The sequence below is a fragment of the Apodemus sylvaticus genome, chromosome 5 (assembly GCF_947179515.1).
Source record: "Apodemus sylvaticus chromosome 5, mApoSyl1.1, whole genome shotgun sequence".
Taxonomy (NCBI): domain Eukaryota; kingdom Metazoa; phylum Chordata; class Mammalia; order Rodentia; family Muridae; genus Apodemus; species Apodemus sylvaticus.
Genome location: NC_067476.1, coordinates 107,943,364 through 107,971,252, shown reverse-complemented (window position 1 = coordinate 107,971,252; position 27,889 = coordinate 107,943,364). Strand labels below are relative to the sequence as shown.

At 36.7% G+C, this 27,889-nt stretch overlaps 1 protein-coding gene across 4 annotated transcripts in view; it reads left to right on the top strand.

Annotated features, from left to right (window-relative positions):
• Myef2 (myelin expression factor 2) overlaps window positions 1–27,889 on the top strand; it is a 35,028-nt gene that overhangs the window by 3,877 nt on the left and 3,262 nt on the right. The window contains exons 2-16 of one of the 4 annotated variants that reach the window (XM_052183462.1): window positions 3,054–3,262; window positions 4,466–4,518; window positions 5,900–5,907; window positions 6,008–6,101; window positions 9,729–9,920; window positions 10,560–10,713; window positions 11,209–11,258; window positions 11,379–11,442; window positions 19,480–19,581; window positions 21,024–21,074; window positions 21,351–21,419; window positions 21,804–21,902; window positions 22,189–22,260; window positions 23,654–23,862; window positions 24,000–24,051. In XM_052183462.1, coding sequence (XP_052039422.1) covers window positions 3,054–3,262; window positions 4,466–4,518; window positions 5,900–5,907; window positions 6,008–6,101; window positions 9,729–9,920; window positions 10,560–10,713; window positions 11,209–11,258; window positions 11,379–11,442; window positions 19,480–19,581; window positions 21,024–21,074; window positions 21,351–21,419; window positions 21,804–21,902; window positions 22,189–22,260; window positions 23,654–23,862; window positions 24,000–24,051 — 1,478 coding nt within the window. The remainder of the gene's footprint in view (window positions 1–3,053; window positions 3,263–4,465; window positions 4,519–5,899; window positions 5,908–6,007; window positions 6,102–9,728; window positions 9,921–10,559; window positions 10,714–11,208; window positions 11,259–11,378; window positions 11,443–19,479; window positions 19,582–21,023; window positions 21,075–21,350; window positions 21,420–21,803; window positions 21,903–22,188; window positions 22,261–23,653; window positions 23,863–23,999; window positions 24,052–27,889) is intronic. The other 3 variants (XM_052183463.1, XM_052183465.1, XM_052183464.1) reach the window with 3 other exon arrangements.

Here is a 27,889-nt window from a genome sequence, read left to right as displayed (position 1 = left end):
CATTATTTATAAAAGAATAAGGTTGATAGAGAAGATGTCCTTGTCAAAATTTGAATAGCTGTTGAAGCAAGTTTGGACTAATGTTTCTTTCTAGATTATAGGTGCATTTCTCAAAGATGGTGCCACTGTCTGTTCAGAGTATGGATTCTGTTTGTTTTTAAGACAGGGTTTGATCTAAACCCTAACTTGGTGCTGTGTAGTTCAGACTGGCTTTCAGCTCTTTTGCTTCCATCTCTTTGACTGTTAGTATTACAGGCATGTATCACCATTTTCAGTGAGTTTGTGTCTGTATATGTTTCTGTGTGCATCACACATATGCTTTCTGAGAGGTTTCTCATTGAACCAAAATCTCACTGATTAGGCTAGCTTGGCTGACCAGGAAAGTTTAGGAATTCACCATTGTTCCTCAACCCCCAATCCTGCATGAGTTACAGGTGTGTATTTCCATGCTCAGCTCTTAGTGTGGATGCTGGAGAGCCTAACCTTGGTTGGTACTCAGCTTTGTAAAGCAAGCACTCTACCAACTGAGCTATCCTCCCAACCTCCAGAGTGTGGGGCCTTAACTGAATGGAAAAATTACAACTTATCCAGCATATGGTATAGTTAGTTGCCATTCTAGATACAGTGTAGGTAGATAGCACAGAGGACAGGTTTTATTCTTAGAGACCTTATGTGCTTTCTTTAAGGCAGTGTTGTCTCCTGGTCAGGAGTGTGCTATCTGAACAGTGACATTTCATACTAATGTAGTAAGAAGTTTGTTTATAGACTTCCAAAATTGCTCACCTTAGAATTTATAGCCTGGATTATGAAATTTGGTTTGTTGTTAGAATAATTCATGAAGTTTTCAAGAAATCTGTTTTCTTACTTATTCTTAGAGATTTTGACTCATTAAAGTTTATAAAAAAATGCTTTTAAATTAATTTGTAATGAAACTACTTTAGGTTGACTAAAGCAATCCATGAGTTAAATCTACTGTTGTTTCTGTAATAAGATTGCTTTTGAGTCCTAGGAAGATAGCAAGTTGAAAAGTACTTTCCTTACAAGGACCTGAGTTTGCTCTCTAGAACCACATGAAAATATTGGGCATGTGTGTCCTTGTAATTTTAGCTCTGGGGAGAAGGAGACAGGATTCCTGGTCTTACCAATTTGGTGAGCTTCAGTTTGCAGACAGACACTATGTCAAAGGTCAGGGATGACATTCCTGAGGCTGTCCCTGCTCACCATACATATGCTCACAGACATGCCTGTACACACACACACACACACACACACACACACACACACACACACACACACGCGCGCGCGCGCGCGCGCGCGCGCGCGCGCCTGCATATTGCTTAAAAAATTAAATTGTAGCTTTAAATATAAATCCAGATTTTTATCTGTAAGGATTACTTTAGGTGTGTGTGTGTGTATGTATGTGTGTGTATATATATATATATATATATATATATATATATATATATATATATATATATATATATGTGTAATAATATACCTTATAATATAATATATATACCTTATAATATATATCTTATTCTTATATTGGTATATGGCATCATAATAGTTGCATTTTGATTGAAGTCTTATGAATTAATTTTTCCAATTAGGTTCATTAAAAAAGACTGCTAGATTCTGGGTCATGATGTATTTAATTATTTCCTTTCTCCTCAACTCTAGCCTTTCATTATAGGTAGTATTACTAATAAAACAGACACAATTCTATGCTGTGTCCTATCCTTTGTTCAACATATATAAGGATGTCTTTTAAATTTTTCTGTGTTTATCTAAGTAGGAAATAGATAAGATTTAACATACAGTGTTAATAGGCAGATAGATGTGACTGTATATTTTGATTCTGATTTTAAGGGAAGGAGAAAATTCTAGGGAGAATTTGTTAATCTATAGATAAAAGTTTTTCAGATAAACATTCATCTATTTACTTTTTTTGCATCTAGTATGTGTGTATGTGTGTGGCGGGGACAGTGTAATGACTATAGCTCTGGCTTGGCTAGCTGCCTTTAAATATATGGACCTTGAAAGACTGTCTTGAAACTTGTGATAATCTTGCATCTGTCTCCTGAATGTTAGAATTATAAGTATGTACCACCATTTTTGTAATATGAGCTAGCTTTTAAAATTTAGTTAAAACAGTCTTAAGAATTTTTCGTATATATGCACATTTGTGTGTTTGTGAGTTTGATGTATATGTGAGCATGATGTTTATAATGATATCAGAGAACAATTTGTATAGTCAATTCTCTCTTTCCATCTTTAACAGGGGTTCTGGTTTTGAGCTCAGGCTATTAGGCTCCGGTAGCAAGTGCCCTCTTGGTGGCCCAAATTGGGCTTTAGAGTTGAATAAAGCTCAGAAAGTTAATTCTTCCCTGAATGAGATACTGAGATAACTCACATGCTCACTCCATAGGGTCTATTAATATTTATTAACTAGTATCATGGGAAAAATTGGGTTGGGGATGTTTACAAGTAGTCTTTTTTCAATAATTTTTTTTTAGTCCAGGCAGTGGTGGTGCACACCTTTAATCCCAGCACTTGGGAGGCAGAGGCAGGCGGATTTCTAAGTTCAAGGCCAGCCTGGTCTACAGAGTGAGTTCCAGAACAGCCAGGGCTACACAGAGAAACCCTGTCTTAAAAGAAAAAAAATTTCTTTTTAAAGATTTATTTATTTTATGCATATGAGTATACTGACGCTGTCTTCAGACACACCAGAAGAGGGCATCAGATACCATTACAGATGGTTGTGAGCCACCATGTGGTTGCTGGGAATTGAACTCAGGACCTCTGGAAGAGCAGCCAGTGCTATTAACCGCTGAGCCATTTCTCCAGCTCTACAAGTATTAACATAGAAGAAAAATGCCACCTGTTAGCCGAGAAGTTGAAAAGCTTGGACAGTATGGAGCTGACTTCCTGCTTCTTTGCTGAGTTCTAGCTTAATTGAGAATTTTGTGAAGTGATAGATGTGAACGGTTGATACACAGTTCTAGTCTTAGAAGATCTACTAAAGATGCTTTTCTTTGTCTTCTAATTCACAGGGAGAATGATGAATCAGTGAAGGAAGAAAAATCTGATTTAAAAGAAAAGTCTACAGGAAATAAGAAGGCCAATCGGTTTCATCCTTATTCAAAAGATAAGAATTCGGGCACTGGAGAAAAGAAAGGTCCAAATCGGAACAGAGTGTTCATTAGCAACATCCCCTACGACATGAAATGGCAGGCTATTAAAGATTTGATGAGAGAGAAAGGTAACAGTTTCTTCAGTGACTTCACTTGTGTACTCTATGTATAGGAAGGGGAGGAAATAAGCAGACTTTTTATTCCTCTTAGCCACACAGACTCAAAAAAAGAAAAAGAGAGAGACTTTTCTTTCTTGACATGTGAATTAATCTTTTCTTTTTCCTTCCACTTGGCAATTTCATTACAAGGAAGTATGGATAAATGAAGTATTTTTCTTTTTGCCATTTTAGTGGGATAGTGAAGCCAGCATCTGCATGCCACCAAGAATTTCGTTAAAGTGATTGCTTTGTCTTGTTGAAGTTTTTTAAAATAGATTTTAAAAGGACTATCGCATTAGTTAAGCAATGCATTTAGCTTGTTAATGTATGTATAATAAGGTCGATTTTTTTTTCCCCCAAAGATGTTTTTGGTGGAGTCTGGAATCTGGCTGTGGAATTCATTTTGCTTGCCTTGTCACGACTGCCATGCTGCTGTCCTTGCAGTTCTGTATAAATGTGTCACTGCTGCTGCAGTTCTGTTTTCAGAATAACTGAAAACGTCATCTTCTACACATGCTTGGTTTTGGGGGAAAATAATGTCAATACTTGATCTTGTAAAAGTTAGTTCTGTTCTTGAAAAATTGAGGTTCAACAGTCCTGCAAACTATCTACTTGGCTTTGAGGGTGATCTTCTAATAATTTTTTTTAATTGCATTGGTGTATCTGTTGTAAGGTGACAACTATTTGACTGGTTTTATTCACTGACTATTTAGAAGTGTGTGGCTTGCTGTGAAGCATTACTTGTAAATTTAGTTTACTGATGGCAAACATGATTGAAGACATTCAGGTAGGAAGTCACCTTAAAACAGCTGTTGTGTGTAGGCTGACCAAAGTTATTTGAAAAGTGCTAATGTTGTTAATATGACAGGCTGAGGGACCATGTGTATGTATATGTGCATTTGTTCACCAACCATACCATGCTGGCCAAATACGATCTGCAGGATGAACTGGGTTAATATGGTTGTTAGCTTTTTTAGAGAATGTGGATGAGGTAATTTCTGAAAATTAGTTAAATTTCTATAGCTATTGATAGGAGGTATGTTGATCTGGTCCTGAGTGCTGGTGAATAATAGGTGCTTTTCTGTAGAGTTGTGCACAGGTGTGCAGTAAAGCAAGATACTGGTGTTTAAATGTATTGTTTCTTGGTATCTTCCTTTTGTATGTCTTATGTAGTTGGTGAGGTTACATACGTGGAGCTCTTTAAGGATGCGGAAGGAAAATCAAGGGTAAGTGCTGTGGGCCATAATCTGCTCGAGGTGTAAAAGTTCCTCAGCAGTTTACTTTCGTATAATACTCTACCAGACTTTTGGAAACTTAAGTTTCATTTTGTTTTACTTTAAGATTTGAGGTTTTATCCTAGCAAGTCTGACATATGCCAACCAGACTAGCTACCTGAAAGTGATGGGTTTTGTAAATGTTCATAAAGGGCATTCATTTTTCTAATGCTTTAAGGTATGCTTTTTCCCAGCTAATAACATTTTAATATTGCTATTTGTTGTATTTTGATGACTTCAGGGATATTTTAAAAGTCACTGAATTGATAATATTCCCTAAGAGTTAGAGGCCTGTGGCTTAAAGGTGTTAATTTAGAATATAATTTTGAAATTTTTATTGAAAAGCTTAATTTGTTAGCCTGCAGGACCATGTAAGAGGCAGTGCTCCGACCAATTGGTATGAATGATGTCTATGACTAAGTTGACCTGGAAGGCTGATGATAGATTTTGATTTAGCAGCTTGAGTATACTGAAGAATATAATGGAAAGCTCTTTAACAGCGTCTCATCATATTCACAAAATGGTTGGGTACATAAGAAATACAAATTTTGTCATCACATTCAAGTGGTACCTTGAACAATAATCACAGGAATTATTTTTAAAAAATGATTCTGTAAGTTTCTTTAACATGGTTTGATTTGTTTTATATGCTTCCAGCTAGATGCTTCTAAATTGTGTGCAGCCAGTTTTAATCTAATAAATAACTTTATTAAAAGTAAAATTCATGGGGGCTGGAGAGTTGGCTCATCGGTTAAGAGCACTGGCTGCTCTTACAGAGGACTTGGGCTCAATACTAGCACCACTTGGCAGCTCACAACCATCTGGAACTCAAGTTCCAAGAGATCTAACACCCTCTTCTGGCCTCTGTGGACACCAGACTCACACCTTGCGTGTGGCCATACATACAGGCAAATAATATACATAAGAACTTTGAAAATTCATATTTATTTTCTCTTTATTAGATTTAAAAAAGAATGTTGTACACAATATATCTTGAAAATTTATTACTGTGTAAGAGCATGATATTGGAGCCTTCAGTTTCTTCCTTCACTTACTGTTGACTGAATTCATACAGTGGTACTAGTTTCAATTTTAAGAAAAGTCACCTTAAAGTAAGAATGTATTCCAAGCTTGTAACATGTTAGATGGATTTAAAAAATTGTTGAAAATGCATGGTCACTTGCCTGTTACATTCTGGAGGTGTAAAAGAAAAAGAAACTGTGTTCTTGATTACTTTTTAATAATTTAAACATTAGAATTTTCCATTAAATTCATCTACTGACCTAAAATGTTTTTTTTTCTTTTGCATATATTGACAATCTGCCGGATACAGGGTTGTGGGTAAGAATTTTTTAAAAGTATCTTATGTTAAATTAATCTTGTGATTGCGAATAAGAAATCTTTGTACATAAGCATTTCTTATATATTTTCCCCTATTAAGCGTGGTTGAATTCAAAGATGAAGAATTTGTAAAGAAAGCATTAGAAACTATGAACAAATATGACCTTAGTGGAAGGCCTCTGAATATTAAAGAGGTAAGTTTTTTGTATTTGCAATTTTAAGTATTTAATTATATGAACATCCTTTGATTTTTTTTTTTCATTTTTTTCTCATGTAGTTATATAACTATTTTTTTAAGGATAGATGCTTATTAAAAATTTTAGCTTATGATTATTTTACTTAAGAGATGATTTGCTATTAATCCTTAAGTTATTCTTTATATTTATTTAGCTTCTAGTTACAGATAGATAGAAGACCTCAATTTAAAATAAAAAGATGACGAGCTTAAGGTACAGACTTTGTTATAAACCTTTTCAGTTTTTAGACTACTTAATTGAAAATTCAATAGGTATTGTAGTTGATTATAGGTTGCTTAAAAATATACATAGCTTGTAGATTTGAATAAGATTGGTATTCATGTTTAATAAAATTTAGATTCTGTAAGATTAGAATTTAAGAAGCATTATAGCTTACTGAAATGTGTAACTAGAACTTAGAATAATCTACAGTAGGGATTGTAGTATATTGACAAATAATCAAAAGGTACTTTACATAATAGCACTTACAGGAGTGGTTGATCTTGGTAATAATTAGCTTGAGTAACATTCAGTTTAGTGGGCTCTTTTGTTTTATGTTGTTTTACCATATTAGTTTGACCATAGGCCTACTTGTACATATATCCTTGCTAAACCTGTATTGAAAGAAATAGGCACTGTTATTTTGAGTCTGAAATGTTGAGCTAATACTGATGCTATTCATTGGCTGGCATTCAGCAAGAGAACAGTGATTTTTGAGTTCTAGCTTATTCTTTTCTGGACATGTGACAATACTTCATTTTTCTAGACTTTAGTTAATTTATTATAATGTCACTGATACCTAATGTGACTTTTATGAAGATCAAGTGTGATAAATAAGGTATAGTTCACTCTCTGTCACTAGAAAAGCTAAATGACCCATAAAGAGCAAATCACATAACCTTTGCCAAGTTTCCTTGTCACTAAGCTAGGAGAAGTACTAGAAATCTCAGTTTGTGTTGTAAAATCTCCAAGTGTTACTAGTTACTATACTTGTGATATTATGGAAGGCTGTTAGCATAGTGCTTAAAATAGTTCGACTCTATCATAAACGTGAGCTGTAAAATCTATTCTTGTTTCTGATTGTTGGTATCTTGTTCTTTTGTGTGATGATAAACTTCAGTGCCATAGTACCAGAAATAACGTGTATCCTACATTCTTTACTGGAATTAACTTCAAGTTAAAAAATTTGGAAGAGATTTGGTGGGAATGTTTATATTTTATGGTTTGCCTAGTCATTTATTTGGTGCATTTATGCATATGCCAGGACTTAACTTGAGAGAAATGTGCAGTGTTCTAAATAATTTGTTCCAATTTATAATCCTCTAATAATTTCCTGATCATAATTTGCTATTTTATGATCTTGTCTCTGTTCAAAGGAAACAAGTATATAATAAAAGCTCCATAGAGATGCTATAGACACTTAAGCATACTATGTTTATAGTATCTTTCTGCTTTTAATTGACAACATTGACTGGCTGTTAGAGACATAGGCCGTGTGATTGTGTTCTGTGAGTTGCATCATATTGAAGGGCTCAGATCTGTTGTTGAGACCCCAGAATAAAGCTTTAGAATGCGTCTACTTTTAACTATTTGAGAAGGGAAAATGGGATCAAATTTAGTTTTACTAAATAATGAATGATTTATTTAACTCCTCAGTTAATGTTTAACAAAGGCAGTCTTTTTCCTGGGAGTGTGATTTACAAAGCAGTGGCTGGCAAAACTTCTGAGGATATCTTGCATAGTTATCTAATGAAGATGTATTTGCACAGTCTTTCCTAGCAGCTTTTTAGTATTCTATCCAGTTATACGACAATCAGTAGGAACCATACATGTATTAATAAGCCCACTAATAGCACTAGCAGTTAGTGATTGGCAGGCTGGATAGCACAGGGAAACAGGAATAAAAACTAAGATTATATGTGATTTTGTGTGTGGGTTTGCGCACCCGTGTTTTATATATATTGTGTTTACATGTAACAAAACAAATATACTACTATTAACTATTAAATACAAACAACCTGTGTGTTTTAATAGTTGAAGGACTTCTCTTTAATCCTCCTATGTAGGTAACCACTTTTTCAATTTTGTGCTTGTACAACGTTTTCAGTTCTCAAACCTGAAACATTTATGACTGTTTACTGTCTTACTTTTTTTCTTGATGCTGTGATAAAATAATAAAATAAAATCAACTTATGGGAGAGTTTATTTTAGCTCACAGTTTGAAGGGTGATCCATCATTATGGGGAATTTAAGGCAGCAGGAAAACAGCTGAAAGCAGAGATATGAATGCATGCCCCACTCCCTTTCTCCCTTTAGATCCATTTATACACTGCAGGATCTAGTACAGGACATGGTTCTGCTCACAATACAAAGTAGTTAGAATTAATGCAATCAAAGTTATTCCCTACAAGCATGCCCAGAAGTCATCCCCCTGCCCCCATGATTCTGAGTCTCGAGTAACAAACAGAATGAGCACTGGGCATCCTAATAAAGTCTCACAGAATTTACCTCTGTGAAATTCACCTCTTATCGTGAAGAAACATTCTGGAGTCCAGCGTCCATTCACTTTTTTCCTTTTTGTCATTCTTGCTATGTTGGAGAACTTATTAGTTATCTTTCCTTATTTGCTTTTTTAAATCAATATTTACAGACTGAGATAGCAGAGAAGGTTTTGATGAATATTTTCTATGAGAATTTCATACAGTGTATTTTGATCATTTTATTCCTTTTCTTCCCCAGCTCCTCCCAGATCCACTCCTACTTCCTCACCCTCCCAACTTATCTTTTAAAACCTGAGTCCACACATTCTCTCTCTCTCTCTCTCTCTCTCTCTCTCTCTCTCTCTCTCTCTCTCTCTCTGAGGGGCGGGGTAGCATCATCTGCTGTTATGTGGTTGATCTGCCAGGGACCACACCTTTAAAGAAAACTGGCTCTTTCTTCCCCAGAAACCATCAACTGCCAATAGATGCCTCATGAGTAGGAACTCTGAGTCCCTTTTTGCTCCGTGTTAGAATGTTGGCTAGTCTGATGTTGTATAGGCAAGCATAAATGCTGTGAGTTCATGAATGAGAAAATAGAATTTTTGACATGATCATTTGCATACACATGATGATCCTCTTAATGTAATTTTATTTGTGCTTTGTTGTTATCTTCTACTTACTTGCCTTTGATTTGTTTTAATAAAGGACATTTCTTTTAAAAGTTAACGAACCTAAATATATTTGCTATAATTCTTTACTTGGACACTTGGTCTTCTGTTATCCCCTTTTCCCATCTCAAGTCCATTTTATTGTTCAGCAAGCTAAGAGCTGGATTCTTGTATTTTATTCAGGAGTGGCATTAGCCAGTGATAATGAACTTTCCTCTATTTCAGCCTACATGGGTTATAGCAGTGTGTTCTTGTAGTGAGAGGTCAATCTACAGGTTTTTATGGGACTCTCTTTCTGGATAAACATAACAAAAAAAACGTTAGTCCTCACAGATGTTAGTAGTTTGGTCCAGATGGGTTAGCTGCTGTCCAGCTTTAAGCCACTTGAATTGTATATATTCACTGATGTATTTGTTAATATTCACTACATGTTATAGGATCCCGATGGAGAAAATGCTCGCCGGGCACTGCAGCGAACAGGAACATCATTTCAAGGATCACATGCCTCCGATGTGGGATCTGGGTTGGTGAATTTACCACCTTCCATTCTCAATAATCCAAACATTCCTCCAGAGGTTATCAGCAATTTGCAGGCTGGTAGACTTGGTTCCACAATTTTTGTTGCTAATGTAAGTTTAAGCTTTTGTTGCTCTGATACTTAACTCTTGTCATGAGATTCTTTTGTTAGATAGGTGCTGATAGGTTAGTAGATCATTGTTTATTTTTAACTTAATAAAAGTCATAATTATGTTAAAATCAAGCCTACTTTATATATGTAATTTGAAGTTAGACTTTAAATACAAGTAGCATTTTTAACACAACTGTGGAAATCATAGACATTGAACAGTTTGTCTTAAGTCAGTTATGTGTATTCTTTATTTCGGTAATTGAATTTCATTCTTGTCCTGTTTGTAAATGCCTGTTGTGGTTGGTTTGCCATTTGTTTTGTGCTCTTGAAAGTCTTGTGAAATGGACAATGTTTTCCAAAACCTAATTTTTCCTTAGTCATAATAGATACCTAAGTTTCCCACGTACAGAACAGGATTGAGGAATTGGAAGATGATTTGAGGAGTTTAAATGAAGATAAGAAACCAGATAGATATAGCTGAACTGATTTTAAACAAGAACTTTTTTATTTCAACACTGTTGATATACTGTTGAGTAAGAATTACAGTTTATAGATTTATGAGGTTAAAAAAGATTATTTTGTTTTTACAATGAGGGAGGGCCATTTGTTAGGAGTTTAACTTTATGCATTCTGTGTCAAGCTTGACTTCAAAGTTGGTTGGAAGAAACTAAAGGAAGTGTTCAGCATCGCTGGAACTGTGAAGCGGGCTGATATTAAAGAAGACAAGGACGGCAAGAGCCGAGGCATGGGCACTGTCACTTTTGAGCAGGCAATAGAAGCAGTCCAAGCAATTTGTATCCTGATTGTATTTAGCTTTAAATGACGTTGACGAGGCTTGATATCTTTGCACAGTTGTTGTTCATGTTGCATAATGTCACCTCATTTAGAAATGTAGGCTTTTGTCTACAGCAGGAAACCTTGTTGTTCCTTGAGGACTAGAATCACTCACTCACACTGAAATTGGCCACAGTATTCAGGGCTGATAGGAACTTGGTTTCTGCTGATGCTTCTTCCTCTTGTTGGACAGTGTGTGTGTGTGTGTGTGTGTGTGTGTGTGTGTGTGTGTGTGTGTACTTTAACACTTAGGTTGTACATTAGTGCAGTTGCTGTTGGTAAAACCTGGTTAATTTTGGCTAATGAAGTTATAAATCAAAGTGAGAGACTAGTTAGTATAAATAAAGTCTAATGATGTTTAGATAGTAGAAAAAGTTTCAGACTCTTTAAATATTATCATTTGTCTGTACAATTTTACAGTCGTCTTAGCTGGCTTTCCTTGACTGAGTCACCAGCCATGTTCAATGGGCAGTTTTTGTTTGATAGACCTATGCATGTGAAAATGGTGAGTTCCCGCTTCTCATTTCAATCTTAGCTACTGATCGCTTCAGATCTCTTCCGAGCTCTTGTTAGCTGCTTTTTAACTATATGTATAATAAACTTTTTTTTCTCTTTTTGCAATTAGGATGACAAATCTGTCCCTCATGAAGACTACCGTTCGCACGATAGTAAGACATCACAGTTACCACGTAAGTAAAAGCTCTTGTTAGAAAACAGCTTTTTTTTCTTCATTATGTATAAAGCAGAAGTCTGTTTTTATGCTTACATTGAAGTTGCTCACTCTCTGAGATTAGTTTGGGATTTTGAACAGTATGCTGCTTTTGATTATGTAAAGACTGGAAAGAAATATGGGACTTTTAAATTAATTTAGTTTTTGGCTTACTAGTTATAAGTTCAAATATATTTGATGATTTCATATACAAGAAGGGGGGAAATCCCTATAATTTTACTATAGATATAAATACTATATATAGATTTATAAATTTATAAATACCATATATACATTTACCATAGATATAAATACCATAGATACCACCTTTTTTTAAAACATTTTTATGTATATTCTTTTTTCCCCTGTACATATACTTATGTATGTATGTGCATTTAACTAGTGTCAGACTGCAATATAAATTATTTAGAGGTTGAGCTTTAACATTAAATTACAATCATTTTTTCCATGTTGAAATTTTTTTCCAGATATTTTTATTGATATTCTATAATCATTTTAATTTTACATGTTTTACATGTTTTAATCTTTATTTCTTTAATAACCAGTGTGATGCAATTTCATGAAAATATTTCTTATATTCATAGAGACTTTTATTGTACTTCACAGCCAAGTTAATAATGTCTCTCGATCAGGGTGGTGGTGGTGCACGCCTTTAATCCCAGCACTTGGGAGGCAGAAGCAGGCGGATTTCTGAGTTTGAGGCCAGCCTGGTCTACAGAGTGAGTTCCAGGACAGCCAGGGCTACACAGAGAAACCCTGTCTGGAAACCTCCCCCCTCCCCCCCCAAAATAATATCTCTCGAACATTTCAGACCACTTAACCTGCTATCTTACTGTGCACTCAGCCTAAGTTTAACCTGTCTTTAAGAGAGTAATACAACAACCTCTGTGTGTTGGCGCTCCATGCAGTCAGCCTTTACAACATAATCTCCCTTTGGTTTGTTTTTTAAAGATTTATTTATTTAATCTATATGAATAAACTGTAGCTGTCTTCAGACACACCAGAAGAGGGCATCGGATCCCATTACAAATGGTTGTGAGCTACCACATGGTTGCTGGGAATTGAACTCGGGACCTTTGGAAGAGCTGTCAGTGCTCTTAACCCACTGAGCCATCTCTCCAGCCCAACATAACCTACCATTAATCTTAAGTTATCTACCATACCCCTGATCCAGAATGATGTATGTGTGTATATTGTGGTAACTATTTGTTGAAAACAGCCAACGGGTTGAAAGGAACCTTAAATATCCTTCATAAGTGTTGGAAGCAACATAGGCTATAGCTTGGTAGTGTCTATTTGTAGCATTGCTTACTATTGTGGGTAAAAGTTCTGTTACAGATTTCTGAAGAATTTTTTATCCCTTCCCATGCCATAAATACAGGGCAAAGCTCTATGATAGAGAGAGGCAGCCATAGGGACAGTCAGACATCTGAACAGTAGTCAGGCAGACTGTAGATAGTTGAGTAACCGCAAATTACAGGCAGATGGAAGATAAAAAGACAAAAGTGGAAAATTCGAGTTCAGTCTTGGTTAAATTAACCCAGGAGGAGGGCTGTTTTTATTCCTTAATGTGAAAGTGATATATTTTGGTGTCTGATATTATCTTAAATGTGTTATCCAGTACAGCAGAGTAAATTATACTTTTCATAGAAAAATATTATTTTCTTAAGATGTCTTCTGCCAAGCTTGGTGGCACAGGCCTGTGATACTTAAAAGACTAGGGCAGGAGACTGTTTTTGTTTGTTTGTTTTTGGATTTGGTTTTTTTTGAGACAGGGTTTCTCTGTATAGCCCTGGCTATCCTGTAACTCACTCTGTAGACCATGCTGGCCTCAAACTCAGAAATCCGCCTGCCTCTGCCTCCCAGAGTGCTGGGATTACAGGCGGGCGCCACCACTGCCCGTTTAGGGCAGGAGACTCTGAAGGTCATGTCCAAGGCCTGCTCACTGTGGAGTGAGTTCCAAGGCAGAGTGGATAACTTACATTACAAAACAGCTGTATAAGCACTTTGTGTTTACTGTTGCTCTTGGAACATTACTGTACATTGTCATTTGTCTTTATATTCTTTTGTTATTAATTTTTTTAATGAAATATTTTAAAGATGCATACAAAAGTAAAAATATCTTATAGTTTTCATATGCTAGATATTTATTAGATTTTTTTAAAAAATTAAATACAATTTTACAGGTAGACCTGAGATGCCCACCTCCATATTTACCTCTCAGAATATTCCTCACCTAGAGGGATAAAGGATGAATATGTTTGTTATGCAGATTTTAGTAATTATATATCCATAAAAATAGCTTTACTGAATTAAAATTCAGTATGATACCATATGTTATTTCATAGCTCACTGTGTGAACTGTTCCTGATAGTAGTGTTCCTCATAGTTCACTGTTGCTGATTCTTTTTTATTGGTAAAGCTGGTAGCTTCATTTTAATTGATGATACTTCATCCATATTTTGTTCTTTAGATTAATTTGCATTTTAAATTATTAGAAATAATACTGGATTGGAATATTCTTTAAGAATTGCCTGGTTTTTGTCACTTTTTTTGTATGTTTGTTTGTTTGTTTTTTCCTAGTATTTCTGTAAAACTGGCCCTACCATATATTTTGGAAAAGACTTATTTAGTCGTCATATTTTCTATTGCTGCTTGAGTTAGTTTTGGTAACTTTTTTATTTAAGGATTTTCTCGATTTTTGTCTATCTTGAACATTAACTTTTTTTTAAACATTCATTTATTTTGTGTGTGGGGGGGACGTGGGTGTGCTTGCTCTGTGGGGAGATCAGAGACGACTCTGACCAAGTCTCCCTTATTATGTGGGTTCCAGAGATTGAATTTAGTTTGTTGGGTTAGCAGCAAACATGTTTCGTTTTGTTTTTAATTTTATTTAATTTTTGCTTATTCACATCACATTCACATTCACATCACATGCTCACTGCGCCCCTACTCGTGACCCCCCTCCCACAGATCTTCCCCCATCCTCCCTCCCCTTCTCTGAGTGGGTAGGGGCCCCTCTGGGTATCCCCCTGCACTTCCAAGTCTCTGCGAAGCTAGACTCTTCCTCTCCCACCGAGACCAGACAAGGCAGCCCAGCTGGTAGAACATATCCCAGGTACAGGCAATAGCTTTTAGGCTAGCCCCTGTTCCAGTTGTTTAGACCCACATGAATACCAAGCTGCACATCTGTTACATATGTGTAGGGTGGTCTAGGTCCTGCCTGTGAATGTTCTTTGGTTGATGGTTCATACTCTAAGAACCCCAAGGGTCCAGGTTAGTTAACTGTTGGTCTTCCTGTGGAGTTCCTATCCCCTTCAGGGCCTGAAATCCTTCCTCCTGTTCTTCATTTAGAGTCCCCAAGCTCCATCCACAGGTTGGTTGTGGGTACACCTCCCCTCTACCCCGACATGGCTCAGTGTTGAACTTTCTTTAATTAGCATAGCATTGACTTAAATATTTACTATATTCATATTCATAGTTCTGTTTCCTCTTCATGAAGATTTTAATTACATGTATGTGTGTTGTGTATGTAGGTTGGTACATGTGAATTTAGTCCTTACAGAGAGCAGAAGAGGATGTTGGATCACCTGGTGCTGGAGTTGCAGGTGGTTGTGAGCTGTTATAGTGTGGGTGCTGGGAACCAGACTTGGGTCAGTGCAAAAGCAGTGCATATTCTTAAGAGCTGACCTGTCTCTCCAGCCCAACAGTGTCTTCATTTAGTGGCTCATTTAAACTTGTCAGTTTGTAAATGTTTTTGAAGAATGGTTTTTGTTATCAGTATATTTTATCATTTCTTTCTTTCCTCTTTCTTTAGGTTTAGTCTCATTTTTTTTTCCCCTGTGAGTTGGATATGTATTCTACTGGTTGTCACCCTCTCCTTTCTAATATAAGCAATTAGGGTTGTAAATTTAGCTACTGTACATAGGTTCTTCTATGCACTTTCTTAGTATAGTTCTGTGTTTATAAATTACCAACTACTACCATTATTCTTGAGTCTTGTATATTTGAAAATACAAGTTTTGAATTTCCAAATTTATGAGTTCTTTACTCCATCCTGGTTTTTAACTTAGGTTTAATGTGGTGAACTATACAACACAGTTTATATGATTGTGATTCATGGTGTGAAATTCTGAGAATTTCATTGTGGGTGGCCTACCCATAGGTCTATTTTTATAAGTCTTCTATGTTTACTAAGCTAAGTTTGTTATTAATCATTTAAATTGTATTGTATCCTTTTTGTATTTTTATATAACTTTATCTATTTGGGTTATCAATTACTGAAAAGTGTTTAATGGTAAATTTTTTCAGTATATGGATAGATTTAGTCACTTTTTTCTTGTTGAAAATATTTTGAAACATTTTAAAAATTTAAATATTTTGAAAATATTTTAAGTTATCAAGTACACCCAAGATTAAATTGATGATTTCCTGGTGAATCAAGTAATTTATTACAAGGTGGTTTTGTAATTATGTTACGTTCTTATATAATACTAAGTATAATAATTTTGTGTCGTTTCTTTATACTATTTTATATTACCATTTTTGATCTGTGTGTAAATGTTATAGCTGCAATTATATCTTTTAAAATTGGCTTGACAATCTTATGTGAGAGGAAATAAATTTCTTCACATTTATTGGTTCATTTGGATGGATTTTCATTTTCTTTGAGTTTCAGCTTTCGTACTTCGTAAATACTTTGTCTGTGTATTTTTAGTGGTAACCCTGGATATTATGTATGAATAAAGCTTGAAGTTCATTTTTGTATCCTCTTCCTTGACTCTAACCCTTTCCTGGTAACTGCATACCAGGGAGTCACCCTCTGGGAGTTCTGTCACTTGTCACAAATAGACATTATGTTTCTCTGTTAACCTGCTACTAGTCATTGTCTTTTGCAGCATCTATTTGTTAAGCTTTTTTTTTTTTTTTCAGCAAGGATTCATTGTTAGTAAATTCTTTTAATTTTGGCTTCTCTGTAATGTCTTCTAAGATAGTTTGATTTAATAGGGAATTTAAGATTAAGTTACTTTATCTTAGAACTTTGAAAATAGTTTAGTCTTTTGGTTTCTGTTCTTGCTAATTCATAATTCAGATAAGCTTTTTGTTGAATTCTCCCCTTTTTTGCTAGTTTATTATTCATGGAGCCAATTTTAAAGTTTTGGCCCCTGGTTGACAATTTTGCTGCAGTATGAGTGTAGATAACTACTTATTGAACTTTTGCAGTGGAAAATTATCAACCTTGCTTATTTAAATACTGCCTTTTCTCCCTTTGTAAGGCAGCTTCCTCCCTTCCAAGTTAACCTGGCCAGGCTCACCCTGTTGAAGCTCCTAACTGTATTTGCCTCTATTAACAATAAATTTTAGTGCTCAAGTCCTGTCCAGTTAAAGCAGCTGTAATCTCAGCTGGGTGAGATTGGTGAAGGGGCACAATGCAGTCCCAGCCTTAGCTGGGGAACTAATGGTTGCTGGGGAAGAGTGACTGTTTTCTTCAGGAAACAGCCCCTGAGAGAATTCCTGTGTTCCAGTTGATGACCCTGCACCCATGCAAATCAATACTAAGTGGACTTAGTAGGTAAAGCAACAAAGCTGTGTGAGGTTGGGAGGTGGAGATGTGGAGGGCTGGGCTTGGGCTTGGGCTTGGGCTTGGGGAAGGAGCAGGCAGTGATTCAGTCAGTGCTCATCTGGACACATGGGAGTTCTCAGTCAGTTAAAACGCATGTCCTGTTAGGTGTTCTTTACAGTTTTTAAAATGATTTGTAGTTTCATATTTTCTTTTGTCTTGAGATATAATAAAGTCACGAGCTACCATAGAATCAAATTTTTTACTTCTTTCATCTGATTCACTCAAATTTTACTATAACTTGGCAAGTGGGAAAGTTCTCATTTCCCCTGCTTCTCATATTGATTTTTATTTTTTCTTTATGGTTTTTTGAGATTATAATTACTGTGAAATCAGAATTGACAGGATGGTGATTGTACTTATGAGCATGGGCGATGATCAGGTCTGGGTCACAGTTAGGCCTAGGAAAACATTTTTACTTTGATATTAATCTGTGCAGTTTCAAATTACCATGTATATATACTGTTTTAAAAACAACTTACAGAATATAATTCTTACTTTGGCTCAAGCCTTAATTGCTACATTTTTTGAGTTGGCTCACCACATTTAATATTATACTGTCTAGGTTCAACAGTTTTTTTTTTCTCCAAATAACATTTTTCTTTGCAGCTGAATAAATCTTCATTGTATACATTAGCATGTTTTTATTATCTCTCCTTCTCTTGATAGATAGTCTGATTCCTTTTTTTATAATTATTTTTTCCATGGTGAATAGAACAGTATTGACGTAGATATATAGATAGATGTGTAAGGATTTGAAGTTCTCTAGATATATGCCTAGGAGAGGTTATAACTTCAGTTATTTATTTACTTATTTGCTTATTTAAGGAGCATCAGAATATTTAAAAGCAGGACAAAGAACAAAAACTTGAATTTAAAGATGAGATGAGATCTAAATTTAATCACATGGGTAAATGGTGGTGTTCAGATAATGTAAGGTCTCAAAATTTTCCTCATATTTGCCTGATACTAGAACATTTATTTTGTAAATGTAAATAAATGTCACGATAAAGCCAGGCAAGTAGATTTTTCAATGTTGTGGGTTTTTAAGTGTTATTTTATGTGTGTGGTTGTTTGCCTATATTAGGTGTGTGCAGTGTCTAGGGGCCAGAAGACGGCGTTGGATCCACATACCTGAATTATGCATGCTTGAGATTTGCCATTTGGGCTCGGAGAACTGAACTCAGGTCCTCTTTAAAAGTGTTCTTAATCAGTGAGCCATCTCTCCAGACCCTTATAACGAATTTTAAAAATGATTGTTTGGTCTTGTTCTGTAGCTCTAGCTGGCTCTGCACTCATAGTACTGTGTCTACTGAATAAGCTCAGTGTTACGTCTTTAATGATTGTTGACTGATCAGTTTTATTTGGACCATTTTGAATGTAGTACTAGTATTTCAGTTGTTCAGCAAACTGAGCAAGATGCTCACTTTCAGTTTTTCATGTACTGTGACTACATGAGGATGTCTGAGAGGGTTCCAGCCATGCATTTCTTTAGGTGAAATGATTCACCCAAGTCTTATTTGGAGAATTGGTAATTTACAGGATCATGGGCAACGTAAAGGAGCAATACCACCAAGAAATAGGCATCTGCGCCATCCCTCCCTCAATTCCCAAACCAACAGCCAATTCCTCTGGGGCATAACATGTTTGTGAGCTCTCTTCATTACACAAAGGAACATTAGTTGACCCAGTCTTGGGAGTGTCTTCCGTGGGTGATCAGAACTGCTCTGATCAGAGGATGGCAATATCATATTGTTCCTGGAGAAGAGAGTTCCACAATATGTGACATGTTTCATGCTTTCTTGTAATGCGTTTGTTGTGTGTGTGTGAGGTTGGGAGTGTGTAGGTGTGGGAAGTGAGAATAGAAGAGAGCCTTGGGTGTTTTTCTTTAGGCAGTGTCTACTTTTTAGGTTTTTAGACTGAGTTTCTCACTGCCTGGTACTTGCTGAGTAAGCTAGCCTGGCTAGCCATTGAGCCCTAGGTATCTGCTACCACACCAGATCTAAGATTGCCACTCCAACACAATTCTGGTTTTAAAAAAAGTAGTGCATTCCAGGAATTGAAGGCAGGTTTTCATGTTTGCAGTGGAAGAAGCCCTTTACTCATGGAGCCATTTCCTCAGACCCCCTCTTGTCAGGCAGTTTGTTACGCCTCTCTCAGTACCTTCAAGTGGAATGCAAGCTGAACCTACTTCATAAATGTTTTTTCACTCATAAATGCTATTATAGTCCTTATGTGTGATACTTTCTCAATGAAAACAAGAACCCCTGCTATCTCCAACCTTTTAGGATACTATTGCAAGTATACAGCTAGTTTTAAAGGTTAGTGTCAGTTAGTTTTATGTGAGTCTTGGTGATGTTGTTCTTTATGATTTAGGTGGTCTTGGAGGCATTGGAATGGGACTTGGTCCAGGTGGACAGCCTATTAGTGCCAGCCAGCTGAACATAACTGGTGTAATGGGAAATTTGGGTCCAAGTGGTAAGTTTTTCTTAAAACCTTTGTAAGTGATCTATTTTGCTATTTAATAAAGCTTATCTTTATTAGTCTTAGTGCTTAGAGAACTCTGTTTTAGAAATGTTTAGGATGTCAGTTCTACCTGAAAAAGAAAAGAAACCTTGTGAGAGTAGCTGACATGAAAAGAGGGCAGATGTAGGTTGGGATGGCCTCGGGCCAGGCCTGTGAAAGGTAGCGCTTCAGTGTGTGCATCCTGATGTAGCTTAAGTAGTGGAGTCTCCACATGATGCCCTCTTAAGCGTGGAGTATAGGCTTTGTGGAGTGGGTGGCAACATGCCATAGGCAATTTAAATGTATTATATTTGGTAGGTAGCTTTGAAGTCGCTACTTGCCTGCTAGTTGGACTCTTAATTGTCTTTAGAGATTGGCTTTCCAACTTTTTAATTTCAACAAACTTGAAAGATTTAAGTTTGTTGAAAACACTAACATGATTTTACTTATGTGATTGTTTCCCAGTGTCTACTGTATTATAAAAAACTTAAAATTGTAAAAAGTATTTATTTAAAAGTCTTGATTAACTCTGATGCCAATCTTAACCCTAAAAATTATATTCAATGTATAAAATATGAAACATGTAATTAACATAAGTATTATTTTTAAGAAAATAAAGTATTTTTAATAAGAGTGAGAAGAGTGATTCTGTTTTTGGCATCTCACATGTTTGGGTTAATGTAAATAGATGTACTGCTGTGTCTGCATTTGGGTTTGCTGTGATAGCATGCATGGGGTAGTTATGGAAAGATGCACATTGTTGTCATGAGAGCATGAGGGGAAGCAGTCATGTGATTCAGAAGTATTGAATTATGGAAATTACTTTGACCTCTTGACCCTTCAAAGATTACCAGACTGTCCTTTGAGAATTGCGTTTCAGTTTATAGGTTGATAAACATGTCATAGTCTTTTTGTTGAGATGACACAAACTTTATAATCGATAAAGGAGTGATGGAGAATTTGCCTCATTCTCAGGCAAAACCCTTTTTCTTATTTGTTTTAGGATATAATACCCTTCCTGTCTAAACACAAATTATTTGTTATCGATTTGACCAGCCTGTTAGCTGCTGTGTTTAGAGGCATCTTTGCTTTGTAGTCTTAATTTCTAACTCTTCTATCTATGGTAATGTCACTGTCTGAAAGAGTGCACACTTGTTCTAGTTACTCTCTGTATGGATGCTGTACGTGAACAGTAAACTTTTTTTCTTGTCTGATGCTCAGAGGCCTGTTTTGAAGATTGGTGACTGGTTAGCCACTATGACATAGCTCTGTAAACCATCCTTCTCTATATACCCTGTACCTGCTTCTCTAGTGTTCCGTTGTGACTAAACCAATGGTATTTACTTTGCTATAATGTCATTCGTTAGTCACAAAATAAGATTTACTGAAAGTCCATACTATGTATTTTATTTGAGGTATGGGAATGGATGGTCCGGGTTTTGGAGGAGTGAATAGAATTGGAGGAGGTATGTATAAGTATTTGTTTCTGCATGTACTCATCGCCATTTTAAAGAAACTAGAAACTGTTGAGAACTGTAGAAAAGTCACAGTTTATTGTTGGCTCGTGTTCTAAAGGCTGTTGGCAAACATTGAGCCTAATATACCCTTAAAGGAAGGTGCTGTGTTAACTACCTGCTCAACATGAAATGGAAGAAGCGCTTACTGGTGACTTAACATTTTCAGAATGTAGTGCTAATCTACAGAGCTACAGTCAAGTCTCACAACTATTCTCTGTTTCATAGGAGTTGGGTTTGGTGGTCTGGAAGCAATGAATAGCATGGCAGGCTTTGGTGGAGTTGGCCGGATGGGAGGTAGGTGAATGTACTCAGGGGGTGTATTGTCTTTGCTTTCCCTAGTACTGAGATATCTCTCTCTCTCTCTCTCTCTCTCTCTCTCTCTCTCTCTCTCTCTCTCTCACGCACACACACACACACAAACACACACACACACACACGTATAGATGCTATAGAAGTCTTCAGAAGGAACATGGGCACTAGAAGACTCTTGTAAACATGCCAGGAAGGGGTTGGGTAGTGGGTTGTGTAGTGAATATGATGTAAGTTTGTATGCCACACACTATTTTGAATTGGTAACTTGTGACTTTTTTCTCCTCAGTTTAGCTTAGACACATTCCTCGGTGGGTTTTCCATGCATTGCTACTTGAAGAAGGGTTAATTTGTTGTACGTCTTTTCAGAGCTATACCGCGGTGCAATGACTAGTAGCATGGAGCGAGATTTCGGACGTGGTGATATTGGATTAAGTCGAGGCTTTGGCGATTCCTTTGGTAGACTTGGTAGGGTTGGTTGTATACTTTTTTTCCTTTTGCAGGTCATAGTCCTAACTGTTCTTTTTGGTGTTTAAAAAAAAAAAAACTTTAAAAAGTTAAAATTACATAATTCTTTACTAGAAGAAAACACTTTAGGGATTTTAATTTCATGGTTCTTTTTTACAGTATCTTGAATATTTAAGTCTGTTTCCAGAAAATTTTATGTTTAGTTATTTGTGAGTATAGTACCTTGGGCATTTTGAAGTGTCATTATTTAAATTAATTAGTATATTATCTTTTCATCCTTGTTTAGGCAGTGCAATGATTGGAGGGTTTGCAGGAAGAATAGGAGCTTCTAACATGGGTCCAGTAGGAACTGGAATAAGTAGGTTGAAATTTTAATAGAATTTACTGAGTAGTAGTTGAGTGCTTGCAAGGAATTTGCAAGAGTAGTTATTGTAGTACAATAATGGTTTGCTTTTATGTGTTAATGTGTCTTACCATATTTTGAGAAACTTTAATTGTTCATAGCTTGATTGATGTTTGAATCAACTATTTACTTATTTTATTTATTTATTTTGATATTTCTCAACTAACACCAGAATGCGTATTCAGTAGCCAGTCCATGAACTGTCTTTCCACACCATGTCATGAGTTGCTATTCCTTGAACACCAGATCAATTCTGCTTTCTTTTGCCCAGTAGCTGCTATTTTGTTTCATCTGTATACCTTATGCCTTCTGGCAGATGGTGACAAAACACCAAATTTTAGGGACTTCCTGAAGTTGAGGAATAAGAATGAAGAGATGATTGTTCTCTCTTCTTAGACCCTTCAAAAACATGTGTGTATTGCAGCTCTAAAGAATGCTCCCATACCCACGTGGGAGTCCTGCACACTTGCCAGGCTGAGTTTATGATGGGCACTGCTGACTTGGCCGTGCCTGTGAAATCTCCACATCTTACTGGCTTCCTTTGGGTGGTAAAATTTTAGGAAACAGGAAGTGAACTTACTAAGTGTGAATTGTGAAATCCTGTCCACTGGATACATTTGCCTTCCATGTGCTTCTCTTTTTGTTTCCTGCTCTGCCCGCCATCCTGCAGTGTTCATCTTCCTCAAGATCATCCTCACCTTCCCTTTTATCTCAGTGTTACCTCTCTGTTTCCCCAGTCACTGTCAGTAACAGAGAGCCAGCTGGCAAGTCTTGGGTCTTTCCATATTCATGTAGGAATATTAGGGAGGAGAATGAGATGAGGGCAGTTAATTGTCTGTGATTACTGAAAGTTAAATTTGATATCAAAATTGAAGTTGTGGGAAACAGAGCTCCACATACTGAGGTAAAAGGTGAGCAAGGGTAAAGCTAGGGGGGTGCAGGGGGAGGCATGGGGGGTTCAGCTCTGTGCTTCAGTTGTCACACTCACTGTATTTGCTATTGCAAAATGTAAGGGTTAAAATTTGTTATCATGTGAAAGTGGAATGGTTTATAATGTGATTGGAAGGCTTAAATATGTGATGTTTCTTATTAGAATATTATTTTATAGAGGTACATGTAATTATATAATGACTAAAATTAAGTTTTCTCAAGTAACCAAATGTATACCAAAATCTATTACTTGCTTTATTTTCTGTATGAAAATAATTTTGTTATAGAAATGAATTTTTCTCTCCACTTTTAAAACTGATTATTCTTTACTCCTTCCTCTCTTGTCTTCCTTTTGCTATTTCTGCTTTGTTTTTAAAACCTGAACCTCCGACTCCTCCTGCCCGTGTTGGCACTGCAGGCGGCAGCATGAGCGGCATGAGTACCGTGACGGGAGGCATGGGCATGGGACTGGACCGCATGAGCTCCAGCTTCGACAGGATGGGGCCGGGCATTGGAGCCATCCTGGAAAGGAGCATTGATGTAGACCGAGGGTTTTTATCGGGTCCCATGGGAAGCGGAATGAGAGACAGATTAGGCTCCAAAGGCAACCAGATATTTGTTAGAAATGTAAGCAAATAAATGTATTGCAAAGTTAAAATTCTATTTATATCTTTGTCTGTCTATATAAAATATTAATTTATAATTTTTATGTATATGAAAATAAATATAATAACATGTGTTACTAATTTTTTTTTTCATTTTAGCTTCCTTTTGACTTGACTTGGCAGAAATTAAAAGAGAAATTTAGCCAATGTGGTAAGTATACTAGTAGCTGCAGATTACTGCTGATATTTCATTTTTTGTTTGTTTGTTTGTTTGTTTTTCTTTTGGTTTTTCAAGGCAGGGTTTCGCTGTGTAGCCCTTGCTGTCCTGGAACTCACCCTGTAGACCAGGCTGGCTTCGAACTCAGAAATCCGCCTGCTTCTGTCTCCCAAGTGCTGTGTATGCTGATATTTCTTGTGGGAAATTTTGATTTTTGGACTTTGAAATACCATGTTTAGATCTTTATTTCAGTCATGGTCTTGTCTGATTCAACCTCAGATGAGTAATGGTTTTGCTGTCTGGTAGATTAGAACAGACAACAGGGCTTACTAAGTACAAACTCATTCAACAGGGAAGCCTGTCTTCACCTTTTATAAAACAATCTTGTTTATTACCAGATTTTAAAGAAGTTGATGGTTTTGCATTAGAGGCTTTTTTTTTCCTCAAGAGAAACAAAAGTAAATAAATGGCATGTTTACTTCCTTGCTGATGCAGATAGAGTTGATGGGAGAAACCTTCTGTGTACTATATTGCTTGCACACCATAGAAACCTCAATCCTGTAGCAGAGGAAGGACTCTGATAGACACAGGTACATTTTGGTGGCTTTTCTAGTACTTTGGAAACTCTTTTTCACTATCATGAGACTAGCTATAGACCTTAATGTTTCCTTAGGTTTGTATATTGGCTGGTTTATTAATTTCAAATAAAGCTTTTTCTGTAGTATACTCATCTTTTAAGTATCTTAATTGGTAAAGCTCCTCCCCCTCTGTGTATGTATGTTTGAGGGAGGGAAGGAGGGGAAGAGAGAGAGAGAGAGAGAGAGAGAGAGAGAGAGAGAGAGAGAGAGAGAGAGAGAGAAAGAGAAAGAGAAAGAGAGAGAGAATATATGAATGAGAATGAGAATAGGGGAATTGTGTAGTTAGCACAGAGCCGCAGTTTCCCTTCTGTTACATAGACTCCCAGCCTGAGACCCCACTAGGAAGGTGCACATACAGCTCAGTATGCTGAGAGTAGTGCACTCAGCCTCTTACAGTTCACAGAGTGAAGAACTGCCTGCCTCCCTTCATAGTGCTGAGATTACAGTTGTGCCCCACCATCCCCACCATCGTCAATATTTTTAAAGGCATAAAATAATAGGTAATTTAGTGTTCTTCTACAATAATAAGTTTCCTAGCTGAGGCTGGTGGTCCAGCCTGTAATTCTAGCTGTTTGGGAGACTGAGGCAGGATACCCCAAGTTCAAGGCCTGCCTGGGCCACAGAGTGAATTCAAAACCAGCTTGGACAATTTAGTGAAGACTGTCTCACCATAAAAATAAAAGTCAAGAGAGGATGGAGGACACTGGGAAACCATGGCCCACTGAGTCTACTAGCAATATCACATGGGCTGCAGAAGTGGAACAGCAGTCCTGGGGTCTGTATATGCTCTGCACCAGGTTATGGCTGTTAGTTTGCTGGTTTGTGGGACTCCTAACAGTGGGAGCATTTGTATCCCTGGCTCTTTTGCCTGCTTTTGGGAATCTTCCTCCTTTTGAGTTGCCTTGCCTTACTTACTGTATCTTTTTGTTGTTGTTGTTTTGTTTTTGTTTTTTTCCACACAGGGTTTCTCTGTATAGATCTGGCTGTCCTGGAACTCACTCTGTAGACCAGGCTGGCCTCGAATGCAGAAATCCGCCTGCCTCTGCCTCTCAAGTGCTGGGATTACAGGCTTGTGCCACCACCGCCCGGCTTACTTTCTGTATCTTGTTTTGTCCCTTTTGGTTGTCATCTCTCAGGAGACTGCTCTTTCTGATGAGGAAATGGAGGGGGAATAGATGTGTAGGAGCAGGGATGTGGGGAGAGTTGGAGAGGGAAAACTGTAGTTAGGGTGTATTGGATTAGAGAAGAGTTTGTTTTTAATAAAAATAAAAAAAATCAAGCCAGGCAGTGGTGGTGCACGCCTTTAATCCCACACTTGGGAGGCAGAGGCAGGTAGATTTCTGAGTTCGAGGCCAGCCTGGTCTACAGAGTGAGTTCCAGTACAGCCAGGGCTACACAGAGAAACCCTGTCTTGAAAAAATCAAAAAATAAAATAAAATAAAATAAAAATCAAACCAAAGCAGTTATGTAGAATAACTTTAAAAAAAAAAAAACATAAATAGCAAAACTGCAAGAGCTGCTCAGTGGTAGGGTCAGTTCCAAGTACTTACGGGAAAAAAAATGAAGGAAATAAAAGGCCTTTATGGGTTGCTCTCAGGAATAATATCTACAGGGTTAGTTTTTATACTTGCATTTATTTTAGCTTTTATTATTAAAATAATTGACTAATTTTCTTTCACCCCAGATTGAGACTCTTTAGGGCAATTCTTATCTTTTAAAGCTAGTACCTTTTATTACCTGTATATATAAAAGAGTTATAATATGTTCACAGATACCCTGTTAAATCTTCATTCTGTTATTTTTCTCAAAGTCTATGATCATTGCATTTTTGGCAGTCTGCTAGATTTTGGAGGTGAACAAAATCAAATTCTGAAGTTTTCAAAGAAGCTACTCTATGAATCTGGATGTTATGTTGATGGTACTTTTATTTTACATTAATTTAAAATTTTAGGAAGACACAGTTCTGATAAAGACCCTGTCAAAATCAGACGAATTGGCAGTTGTTTGGAAAGATGTTGGGAGCTTGTGGAGTGTGGGTGCATACATCCTTTAGGCAATGCTCTTCTGAGGTCAGTAGGAACGACACGTGTAACAGTCAAAGCTAGGCCTGAGGTAGCACTGACATGACAGATGGGAGTGATGGGAAGGCATTTGTGAGGAGAGAAGGTATCCAAGTCTATATTTAAAAGTCTTTCCCCTTAGAATTAGCTGTCTTAGTTAGGTTTCTATTGCTGCAGTGAGATGACCAAAGAGCAAGTAGGAAAGAGAAAGGCTTATGTGGCTTACAGTTCCGTATTGCTGTTTATTATTGGAAGAAGTCAGGAAAGGAACTCAAATGGGCAGGGTTCTGGAGACAGGAACTGATGTAGAAGTCATGGCGGGGTGCTGCTTTCTGGTGTTTTCCCTTTCCTTGCTCAGTCTGCTTTCTTATAGAACTCAGGACTACCATGGCTGGGCCTTTCCCCATTGATCACTAATTGAGAAAAAGTCTTATAGCTGCTTCTCATGGAGATACTTCCTCTCTGATGAATCTTTTTTGTTTGTTTGTTTGATTTTGTTTTTTGGATTTTTTTGTTTTTGTTTTTTTGTTTTTTTTTTCGAGACAGGGTTTCTCTGTGTAGCCCTGGCTGTCCTGGAGCTTACTCTGTAGACCAGGCTGGCCTCAAACTCAGAAATCCACCTGCCTCTGCCTCCCAGAGAGCTGGGATTACAAGTGTGCGCCACCACCGCCCGGCCTCTCTGGTGACTCTTAACTTGGGTCAAATTGACATACAAAACCAGCCAATACACTGATTGTTAAAAGGGGAATGAATTTGGACTTTTCTTTTTTTACTTTCAAATCTGTTATAAAGCTGCTATTCAATTTTATATTTAGTACTGTATTTCTATAACTTCATATCATCCCTTTTTTTTTTAAAACCATGAATTACCGTTGATGGCAAAGAAAGTTATAATAATACAAAATTAAATCTTTATTATTTCCTGAGCATTATCTCACATGTTTGAAATGAGCCAGCTCTTTCCTGCCATATCACATTATATATGAATCCTCTTTAAAGATGAAGAAAAATCAAGTAAATTTCTGTTTCCAAGTTTTAGATGTTCATAAGCCTCCAGAAGACAACATTGAACTCTGGGTAGTAATTTTATACCTTTATTCAGGCAGGAAATTTTATTATTTCTTTACAAATATA